This window comes from Xenopus tropicalis, chromosome 3 (genome assembly GCF_000004195.4).
Source record: "Xenopus tropicalis strain Nigerian chromosome 3, UCB_Xtro_10.0, whole genome shotgun sequence".
NCBI lineage: Eukaryota > Metazoa > Chordata > Amphibia > Anura > Pipidae > Xenopus > Xenopus tropicalis.
The window spans coordinates 132,039,050-132,051,126 of NC_030679.2; the positions used below are offsets into that span (position 1 = coordinate 132,039,050).

General features: G+C 46.2%; 1 protein-coding gene across 5 annotated transcripts in view; it reads right to left on the bottom strand.

Annotated features, from left to right (window-relative positions):
* The window catches only part of tacc1 (transforming, acidic coiled-coil containing protein 1), a 60,726-nt gene that overhangs the window by 39,881 nt on the left and 8,768 nt on the right, over positions 1-12,077 (bottom strand). The window contains exon 1 of one of the 5 annotated variants that reach the window (XM_002932784.5): positions 5,716-6,122. The exons of 1 other annotated variant lie outside the window; for it this stretch is intronic. In XM_002932784.5, coding sequence (XP_002932830.2) covers positions 5,716-5,834 — 119 coding nt within the window. In that variant the 5' untranslated portion in view covers positions 5,835-6,122. Of the gene's footprint in view, positions 1-5,715; positions 6,123-12,077 lie in introns of those variants that run through there. 3 more of the 5 variants (XM_012959391.3, XM_004912512.4, XM_012959393.3) reach the window with 3 other exon arrangements.

Sequence of the window (12,077 nt, forward strand, 5' to 3'; positions counted from 1 at the left end):
GCACATACCTCTTCTGTCTGAACAGTTTGTGGTTCAAATGGAATAAATTGAAGGTCTAAGAGAAATGCCCACAGGCTACTCTCCAGTTGATGGCAACCACCAGTATTACCTGGCAGCTCAGAAGATGTAGCCCAGCAACAGCTGAGGGAAAGTGTAGGTTTACCACTAATCCCTTAAAGTGCCACAGCCGTTCCCAGTTTAGCTCCCACTTGAGGGCAAGGAAAGCCCTGCTGCTGTTGCTACCCTGCCGTAATTATAATGTTATCGTGAACTCCCAGGCCACAGCTGTTGTTTACACTGACCCTATAGAAACTCTGAATGAGATAAGGGTCAGCCATGAAGGACACATCCTGACATATACTCGCAACTGTCACCTGTCACATGACCTGGAGTGCCCTGTTTGACGCAGTCTGGCCAAAATAATGACCTTACAGGGAAACTGAGGCCTACTGATCTAGCACCCTTCTCCCATTATCAGTAACTGCCCTTGGCAAAGGCATCTGTAATGCAACTCCAGGCCACACAGCAGTCCTGCTATGCAAAGGGAAAGTAAATAAACTGCATGGCACCCCACTGATATTTATATGAAGAGGCTGCTGATGGGAGAGGGTGTATAGTAAGGCACGGTGGAGACATTAACACTTTATATCAAAACTGTGTTTTTGCTTCCTCAAGGCCCTTCCACCACAATAAACAGCACGGCTTCGTTCCTCTGAGGTGCAGGCAGCTGTATACAAATAATGGCTTGGAATATTCTACTCATGCAAATGTAAAAACAGTATTTATATGGCTGAATGTGTCCCTGAGCGGAATGGAAATACTCATTACCAAAGAGTCAAAGCATCCAGTTTGCCACAGGAAATAGCTGAGAAATTCACATTTAATCTTATGGCACTTTTCAGCCCTTCTCTCTTGCCTTGTCCTTCATCTCCAGGTGGAGAGAGGGAATTTTCTAGCCTAAAGGAGCCAAACTGTCAATTAATAGGCACTGAAGGAAACTGCAGGTGGCATTTTGACAACCCTAATTGCCACTTTCTTACATAGTCTCTCGCCAGAACCACCCCTAGAAATCCCTACCTATGTTTCCCATTGACATAAATGGTAAATGAATGGAAAAGAACCCGTAAGTTTGTTCAGCAAAACATAATTTCTAGGCACATTTCTGTCTGTTTCAGACACAAATCTACTGGCTGTCTGACTGGAGATGAACAACGGTGTCAGGCTCCATCTCTGCCCATCTCAGCCCATATCTGCCCCTACAGAGAAGTGAGTGGCATACACACTGTGTTCCCGGCACCGCAGGCTTATCTTGTCATGTTCCTAATTATTTTTGCCGGGTTGCTACAATGTTATTTTGGGAACCAGCAGCAGCAGCTGGAGACAGCACAATGTGACAGTAATGTAACAAACTGGTGTAGATACAATACAGGAAATTTTGCTTCCAGGGCTGTTCATATAATAAGGAACCATAATGTTTGTGCTTAAACAGTGTGCTGTTACCTTGTCTCACTCCCACATCCAGGACTTTTCCCATGCTGCACCCATCCTCTGGAATTCCCTTTCCAGTCCCATTAGACATTCCCAGAACCTCCAGCACTCAGATACACACTTTACAACCCACCCCTTTATTCAAGTTTCCAACTTAATCCCTCATCAACTTACCCGCCATTTATAAATCTCTTCTCCCACACCCCCTAATCACTGGTATAATGGGCTAACATCTAGACAAACAGGTCACTCCCCTTCCTTCTCAGACTGTTTGCTCTTTTGAGCAAGCTCCTCCCCCTTTGTGTAGTTTAACACACTGTACAATCTCATTGTTTGTATATGTTAACTCTGTGTTTGTGTCCCCCCTACTCTGTGAAGCACTGCTGGACACGGTATCACTATATAACTATATCATGCATTGTATTTCCCTATGTAATGGTTTAGTCTTCTTCTTGTCTCTTGCAAAGCAACAGGTCAGCCTTGCTTTATGGCTGACATGCTAGATATCTGGTATAACAGAGAATTAAGACCACAGTGGTTAAATATCCTATATAAGACCTATTAGATATAGCATTTCTGGATTCTTAGCCCTTTAAAATGATCAAAATATGGAAGCCATGGGGGCAATTTGTTGGGACCCCCAGTGAACAAACTCAATAACCTTCTCTCCCTCAGTTGGTGCAAAAATTGCAGAGCAACATGCCGCAATGTTTTGTTTTCCTCCCAGGTACCCCTTCAGCTGCTTTGGGTGGGGCATATGGCAAATTTACTAAACTGCACATCTGCCTAACTTTAATCAGCTCAAAGAATACTTGGGAATCCCTAATGTCAGAGCCCAATGTGGTCTTATCTGAAGGCAGTGTGGCCCTATCTACCGACAATATGCCTGACCCAGAATGCTTTGCGCATGCCAATACAAAGGCATGCCTTACCTGCACTGAGATACGAGATATTGGAATCGTTATTAGTGAGACTGGGGCTACAGTGCGCATTCCTCCTCCTCCGTGAGAAGCTTAATCCTAACCCTCATAAATATTTATCTTATGTTTTTATGCAGAAGTGAAATATTTGGCATCCCTGTGCTGTTGTTAGCTGGCTGAGGAGGAACTGGAAGTTCTGCCCAAGCACTGCCTTGTTGTGTAATAAATTAGCCTTACAGGGGGAAGCCAGGAGCCACTTACAGAATGGCTATACAGAAAGTGATGGAAAGGCGATTTATATGCCCCTAAGAAATATACCTTAATACCATTATTCTTATTAGCTTATTAAAAAGGCACTGTGTTAGAAAGAAGGCTGACTTTAAAGGGAAAGTTCGATTTACATTTATTTACCAACAGTTACTATTAGCTGTAGGCCCGTATATTCACCTGGGCAAGTGCCCCTTGCTAGTGATGCACATATGCACAGAGGGTGGCACTGGATTTTATTTGGCTCCATGGGTGGGGGCCACCCACTTTGCTCTTCCCTACCTGATAGTGCCAATATCTGCCACTGGCAATGGGTCTGACTACATGTGAAAGGGAATCCGTTGGGAATGTAAGCACAGTAAGTCTCCATGAGAGGCTCACAGTAGTCAAACGGCATATGCCCTAGGCCCACAGTCACCGTTTATTCACGACTTATTCCTCTACCCAGGCCCTCATATACCATATATCTTCCACTCCACTGGTCCAGATTGGGTACCAACAGGCACAGGTTGGGCCAGGGACTGAATAGCACAGGATGGACCAGGCACTGGCTAGCAGGGCCACCATCAGAAACTTTGGGACCCAGCGCAAGTTATTTATATAGGGCCCCGCAGGAACACACAATTTTTTTTGAAGCCCAACATTTTTGCCGTTTTGGGAAACTTTTGAAAGGTTTGCAAATTTTTTTGGTGAAGCGAAACAGGACAGATTCATTCAGTCAGTACATTGGGGGCAGTGAAATTTACTTTATGTTGTTAATTAACTGGGGGTCAGTGCAGCTTCTCTGCATTGTCTTTCATTTGATACACAGGTTAGGTTTCAGGGCAAGTTTCTTGGCAGTCTTTGCCAAAGTTACACAAGTTTTGGCGTAACTTTACGTTTTTGCAGTAATTATGCAAGTTTTGATGTAACTTTATACGTAACTTGCGCACTGTGACCAGGCCCCCACACAATTGTACCCCCTTTCCCACCCTGATGGTGGCCCTGCTGGGAAGCAGGGGCTGAGCCAGAAACTGGTTAGTAGTAGAGGAAGGACTGGGTACCAACTGGCATAGGCTGAGCCAAGGAATGTCTGAGACGCAGAACAGAATGGACGGGATTCTGACAGCCTTAAACCTGACTGTATGTATTAATATAAGATACAAGTCCAATACCCTTGGATTACAATAATTTCTACTGCAATTGGGGCCCAGCCTTCTTGCCCCCACCACCTCTGCCTCTATCCCATCCATCTGCCCTTTGCCCTCGCCACTGACAAGTGATCCTGTGGCATCAAAGAACTGCATGGGGTTTATATTGAGCCCCCCATAACTCATGTCCAGGCAGGTCACTGCTAAGCCTATGGCAGGCACTGATAGGGTTACTGGATCATGTGGCACATCTAGAAAATCCAGCTAGCAGGGTTGCACTTATTAAAATATAATTTAAATGCAATCAGAGCAGCCATAAAACATGAATGTATTAGACAGGTCACTGAATTTTCAATTGATCCGGTAACTCCACATCAGCTCCAGTTACTGCACCATCTACCATTATTCATTTACTAACCAAGTGCATCCAATCAGCTTGAAAATGTCTTTTACATGTTGGATAAAGGAAAGCAAGTATCAGATTGGTTGCTATGGGCAACTGCTCTGGTGCAATTTAGCACCTGTAAATCAGCCCTTTCATCTGACACTTTTAAGATGCCGATATTTCCACAGTGCTGACAATCAAAGTTCTCAGTGGGGAGGGGCCATGTGTTTCTGGCGAATCAGGTAATGTAAAAGGGATGTTATTTGTTTAGGAAGTGAAACCCACAACTGCACTGACTGTTGTTACTCCCCAATGAGGCGTTAGCTGCCAGCGACATTTCCTGCTGCCTGTACAGCATGTGTCATTCAGTGCTGAGTGTAGAGACTTGGCACCACTATACAGAGCAGCCTGGTCATTATCAGCGTATAGAGATACTCAGCATCATTATACAGAGCAGCCTGGTCATTATCAGCGTATAGAGATACTCAGCATCATTATACAGAGTAGCCTGGTCATTATCAGCGTATAGAGATACTCAGCATCATTATACAGAGTAGCCTGGTCATTATCAGTGTATAGAGATACTCAGCATCATTATACAGAGCAGCCTGGTCATTATCAGTGTATAGAGATACTCAGCATCATTATACAGAGCAGCCTGGTCATTATCAGTGTATAGAGATACTCAGCATCATTATACAGCACAGCCTGGTCATTATCAGTGTATAGAGATACTCAGCATCATTATACAGAGCAGCCTGGTCATTATCAGCGTATAGAGATACTCAGCATCATTATACAGAGTAGCCTGGTCATTATCAGCGTATAGAGATACTCAGCATAATTATACAAAGCAGCCTGGTCATTATCAGTGTATAGAGATACTCAGCATCATTATACAGCACAGCTTGGTCATTATCAGCGTATAGAGATACTCAGCATCATTATACAGAGCAGCCTGGTCATTATCAGTGTATAGAGATACTCAGATCATTATACAGAGCAGCCTGGTCATTATCAGCGTATAGAGATACTCAGCATCATTATACAGAGCAGCCTGGTCATTATCAGCATATAGAGATACTCATCATCATTATACAGAGCAGCCTGGTCATTATCAGTGTATAGAGATACTCAGCATCATTATACAGAGCAGCCTGGTCATTATCAGCGTATAGAGATACTCAGCATCATTATACAGAGCAGCCTGGTCATTATCAGCGTATAGAGATACTCAGCATCATTATACAGAGCAGCCTGGTCAGTATTACTATACAGCCCAGCCTGTTTATCACCATTATATAGAGATATATGACTATACATTGCAGCATGATGGCTGAAAATGAAGGCATAATAAGAGATCCACCTGTGGCTTAGTACTACTGTATAACTACAGTTCCCAGAAGCCCCTGTTAGCCCTATGCAGCACCAGGCGGTTATGTATCAGCTGATTGAGATGCGCAGCGCTAGCTCCATAGCCAGTCAGTAACTGGGCACCCACCCTGGCACTGCCCATTGCACTCACCCAGACTCCTGGGACGGGTCCTCCTCTCCCTCCGGCCCCCCTCCGCCTCCCCGTACCGCGGACCAGGTCCACTTTGCCCACTGCACCGGTGACAGCACTTGCCAGGGGCTGAACGACATCGCTGCAGTGGTTTGACCCAGAAAACTTCTGTCTCACCGGATAACCAGTCCCCCCTCCTGTGTGGATGGCACAGCCCGGGCCAAGGTAACCTAGGTAACCCAGAATCCCACCCGGTGCCGCTCACATCTGGAAGCTACCGGCCCTTCGATCCTACCGGGCTGCAGCCAGTGCCCGAATGTGCCTGCAGGGCCGGGAATCAGCTGTGTGTATCCAAGCGCTCCCCCTGCCGGTCATACTGCGTCACTGCACCGAGCGATCAAAGCCCACGCCGCAGCTGTAGCGCTCATGAGTCACAACTGAGCGGCCCCCCGGCAACAGCAGCAGGTTGGTAGCTTCCGCGCATTACAGCCCTGCTGCCTGGGGGCGCTACAATGGTGGGCTCTACATGCTGCCTAAGCAATGGCTCACTGCTAACGCGGTGCATGATGGTGCCCAGGACATGGGGCAGCCAGTGCAGCAATGCCAACTTATTGTTATGGTGCCCAGTCACCAGGTGGCAGCTAACCCCTGGGGCACATTGGGACTCCACAACCTGCCTCAGAAACCAGCAATTCATTTTGATGCATGCTGCAGGCTACACTTCTGCCTGCACAGCCATGCCATTAACTGTCTAAATGATTTGCTAATTAGACTGGGATCTGCTCTCCTTTAGTTTAAAGGGGAAGGTTTGTACCCCAGAGTGGAACCACACCTTGCCTTCAGATCTCTGCTCCATCTGGTATATTAGCATTTGGCAACAGCTGAAGGCTCTCAGGGGATGCTGGGAGTTGCTGTGCAGTGTACTTAGTGCCAGTGCCCCACCCATGCTCATGTTTGTGGGGTGCCCTGACAGCCAGCTATCAGCTGAGTCCCCCCTCCCCTTCAAACAGACTCTGCCACTGCAGAGAGGAGGGTTCCACAACCCCCCCCACACACACACACACACATACATACGCACACACACAAACACACACATCAAAGTGAACAAGTTTGTGCTCTCCTCCCCTCTTGGCTGGGATAGTTCAGCGGCAGCAACACAGAGAACAAACAAGGAGGAGAGTGAGTGCAGGAGGAACAAAGGGATCTCCTGGCTGTGCAGCTGCCCATGGGCCCCCCCCCCCCAGGCTTCCTGCTAACCAGCTGCACTCACCCCACTTCCACTTTTTGTGTATTGTTTGGGCATTTAACCCTTTCTGCTCTGGATTCATTATGGGGAACTTGTTGCAGCTACAAGGAGTCACACACAAAAAAATTGGCCTGGTCTATGGCTAAAGGTGGCCATACACGTAAAGATCCACTCGCCTGGCAAGGTCGCCAAGCGAGCGGATCTTCTCCCGATATCCCCACCTACGGGTGGGCAATATTGGGTGAATTCAGGCCAAATTTTTTAACCTGCCTGTCAAGAACACGCATGACACTGCCCTATCGATATCTGGCCGATTTCAGGCCAGATGTTGGTCGGGTAGGCCTGTCGTTTGTGCCCCTACACAGGCCGATAAGCTGCTGAATCGGTTCTAAGGGACCTATATCAGAAGCTACAATCGGCCTGTGTATGGGGACCTTAAGCAGTGCCCAAGTATGTGCCATAAAGGTGTAAGTATAGAGGGAACAGACCCTGCAAGTGCTCAGGGACCCAGAAGCCATATAGGGGCTCAGTGGGGCACTGACTGATAAGCAGATTTAATAAATGTCTATGCCAGATGTATTATTCCCAAAGCATAGGGGGCCTTAAATGAATTTACCCATACCCATAACTTCTGCCTGTGCCACTGGGTGAGCCTTTCCCATGTGTGCTTCGAGGCAAGAGAAAGCATGGAGTCTGTCTCGGGGCGACACTTTCCCACCCAGTGCCAGGGAGAATGCCCAACATCACTATGTGCCAAAGCCATATGAGCTGCAGGGATGTGCCTGGTCTTATCCATTAGTGCCCCCTATCAGAGGGGGTGGTCTGTTCCGCTTGGTTGTGTCACTAAGGGACCTGAGCAGGGAAGCTGCAAGAGCATAAAGGGAAAATGGGGATTATCTCCTTTTTGAGTAAAGAATGGCCATAGAGCTTATAGTGTGCCCACAGCATTCCCTTTCTTCCTTATTTGCATTTGTATGTGACTGGGGGATGCCATGCTGGTTGCCCCTGCGGAGACATTCTCGGTCGACAACCATAGCAAAAGTTCTTTATGAGCCTGTGGGACCTTGTTGTTATTGAATTCTATAGAAAATAACTGAATAGCCAAAACAGCCCATTCCCTTGAATGTCCTGCCTAAAGCCAATGCCACACGTAGCGTATTCTTGGCAAGCCGACAACCTCTTGGTGAGAAAACTCCAAGGTAGATGTACCTATATTTTACTCGGGGGGGGGTTTAAGCAGGTGGCCCCTGAGGGGTGTGAGGGCCCCAGGGTGGGACCCCCGGTGGGCCCTGCACCCCCCAGTGCAACCCTGCAATCATACATACTATGCCACAATTACTCTCCCTCTCACTGCCTATTTATTATGCTGTGTAAGATTAATTCGCCCAAAAATCGGTGCAAAAAGCTGTGTAAAATAAATGGATTATTCCAAACGCCAAGTTTTACACCATTATTTTACGGAAGTTCCGGCAGAAGAAAAAACACCTAAAAAAATTACACCTTTGTTTACATGATAAAGCTTGGCCATGTTGCCATTTTTTTGCCATTTTTTTACACAGTATAATAAATCCCCCCTTAATCTCTATCCCTAGGGCCCCAGTTACTGATCTCCCAACACCTGCAGAGCCTATGAGAGCAGCGATGTTCCACACAAGTCTGTGCAGCAGTCAGGCAGGCAGGGGGGGCCATAAAGGAATTCTTGGAGAGGAGATGCAGCCCCCAGGCCCCCAGTTGGACGGCCCAGTACTGAACGCTTCCCTGTATGAGAACAACATGTTTGTCATCACTCAGCCCCTGTGAGGGAGGAAATAAACACATCCTGTCAGTGGGAGATGGTTCCGGTGATATTATGCTGCAGCCTACACCGGGGAGCCAACCTGCTATGGAACAGGGGTGTACGGCATACTCTGACAGTAAAAGGTAGTTTGGGGGGGCTTGTGGGAGTTGTAGTTCAATAGAAGCCAGAGGGTTGCTGTTTGGACATCCCTGACCCACACTATGTACAATAATTAGCAAAACGATTAGGGTGTTAAAGGGAAAGTATTCCCAATTATAGGTATGTATTATAGCAAACAAGAGCTCACCCCAAACCTTACCCTAAGTGACCCACAGGCTGGATTTCCAGAAGGATCTACAGGATCAAATGGGCATTCTACCCAGATCTCACTCTTAGGGGTGTATTTATAAACGCCAGTGATGTTGCCCATAGCAACCAATCAGATCTTTGCTCTTGTTTTATAATTTGTAGGTGAGTGTTCAATTTTAATTGCTGATTGGTTGCTATGGGCAACATCGCTGGTGATGTTGACTTACACACTATAATGAATATGCCCCTTATTGTATTAAAGCTGGCCATACACATGGCGATCCTACGATGTTTCGTACGACCATCGGTCGCACGAAACATCGTAAGATCCGCCACACACCATTCAGGGCTGAATCGGCAGGTAAGGAGGTAGAAACAATAGGATTTCTACCTCCTTCTGCCGATTCAGCTCTGAAGGGAGAATTTTGGTCAGGCGCCTTCTATGGCGCCCGATCAAAATTTTCAAACTTGTCCGATCGGCGAGTCGTCCGATATCGGCAGCTTCCTGCGATATCGGTCGACTCGCCGACATGCCATACACGCACCGATTATCGTACGAAACGAGGTTTCGTACGATAATATCGATGCGTGTATGGCCACCTTTAGGCTGAGACAACTGCCTCTTGCCTAAGCCCCTCCCCTGTAGGAGTGTCAGGTTATTCTGCGCAGGGAGCCAAAAACCAGCCCTACACAGTGAGATAGGCTTGTTTAGCTGGGATTGGCCACCCAAGTGGTGGGTTACATGGTGATGGTCCAATCACATAGGGGTAAAGTTGCCATCTCACCCCTTTAATACCATTAAATCTAAATCCTGCTAATGGCTAATTAGCAATTGATTTAGATGCATGCTGCAGACTGAAGTGATTTATGTGCAGCCATGCAGCATCTATATTAATTGCTAATTTACTGTGCAGCATGTAGATTCATATGTAGCTGCTAATAAAGGGGTGAGGTGTTGACACTATATGGGGGTCCCTGCAGGCCTGCATCTTCATGGTCCTTGGCAGATCACATTTTTTACCCAATTCAAAGCTTCCCGAGCTCTGATTAAATATTGATTTGGGAGGGGCTTATGCACATAACCAATCACTGTGTGTTGTTCTGGCAGATAGTGTCTGCCCCTGTGTATAGGAACATTTTATATCTGAATTTTAATGCTTGCTGAAATCATCTCTCTGTCGAACCTTGATCCAGAGCCCCTGAAGAAACAAGAAACACTGCCCCCCTGTGGTCACTCTGATATTAAATATCAGAAAGCCTGTACGTATTCAGTACTCAAGGGAGCTCCTTGGTTTTACACAGAAGCCGGTATAGTCACTCTCTGGACTGCATGACCCATGTACATTATCTACTGAGCTATAGGGACAAACTCAAGGGAGGGAAGGGTGACTTGGTCCCTGCTGTACCTTATGAGTTTTTAAGATATTATCAGTTTTCCACTGCTGTTATAGTGAATTTGAAACAACAGCGCCACCTGCTGGTCATATCAGCCAACCAGACACAGCAGAAGAAAAAAGTCTTGTGATGTTGCTCTGCTCAGCGAATGAAGTGAGCAGGGAAGAGCCATGTGACATTAGCAGGGCCAGCTCTAAGCAGAGCAATATCACTAGGTGTTCCCTGTCTCTCTAGGGGGCTGTGATTGGCCAGAATGGACAGCAGGTGGCGACGCTGTTGTATTTGCTGGGCCTCCATTCCTGGGCTGCTGTTCCTGTTCATTATCTAATGACAACTGTTTCCATGGTAACAACTGTTGCTTTGCAGATTTTTTTTTTACTTGCTCTCTGTTAGCCTACTTTGCCTACATTTACAAACAGAAGTGCTTTTTATTATAACACTGTACTAGAGGACAAAGGGGATAGAGGATAATGGGGATAAAGTAATGGAAAGCAGTATATTAATCTTGCAAACGGAAGTAGTGACACAAAATAAGTTATATAAAAATACACCCACGCGCGCCACACACACACACACACACACACACACACACACACACATATATAGCTATATATACAAGAAGTGCACCTTCAGATTAACTCTTAGTATGTTATAGAATGGCTTATTCTTAGCAGGTTTTTAATTGGTCTTCATTTTTTATTGTTTTATAATGATTTGCCTTCCTCTTCTGACCTCTTCCAGCTTTCAAATGGGGGGGGGGTCACTGACCCCAGAAACCAAAAAATTATTGCTCTGTAAGGTTGCACTATTATTGTTATTGTTACTTTTCATTACTTTTCTTTTGATTTAGGCCCTCCTCCATTCATATTTCTGACTCTCTTTCAAACCACTGCCTGGTTGCTAGGTTAAATTGGACCCTAGCAACCAGATAGCTGCTGAAATTGCAAACTGGTGAGCTGCTGAACAAAAAGCGAAATAATTCAATAACTGCAAATCATAAAAAATTAAGGCCAATGGCAAGTTGTCTCAGAATTACACTCTCTACACTAAAAGTTAATTTAAAAATGAACAACCCCCTTAAGAGGTGAGTGTGATAGTGTGTATAGGTTTAGCAGTGGGGTAAATATGGGTAGGGCAGGGGTGCGACTGAATGACCTGTACCTGCTGCGAGTCCCATGGAGCTGAGCCAATATGCAGTCAGGCTCAGGGTCAGACTGGGCCGGCGGGACACCAGGAAATAACCCAGTGGGCCCCCATTGGCCCAGACCCAATCCCCACTAGCCCTCCCCCATTTCTCCCCACCTGCCCTTCCCCTGATTGCAACAAAGTGAGTATAAAGTGTGTATGTGGGGGGAAAAAGACTGGTGGCTACAGGTTGGAATTTTAGCAGCTATCTGGTTGCTAGTTTCCAAATTACCCTTGCAACCAGTGGTTTGAAACTGGAATATGAATAGAATGAATTCTAAATAGAAAGATAAGTAATAAGGAATAGCAATAAATTGTAGCTTCACAGAGGAATCGTTTTTTAGCTGCCGGGGTCAGTGACCCCCATTTGAAAGCTGGAAAGAGTCAGACTAGGAAGGCAAATAATCCAAACGCTATAAAAAGAAATAAAAAATGAAGGCGAAGGTGACTCAGCTTTATGGTACATTAGGT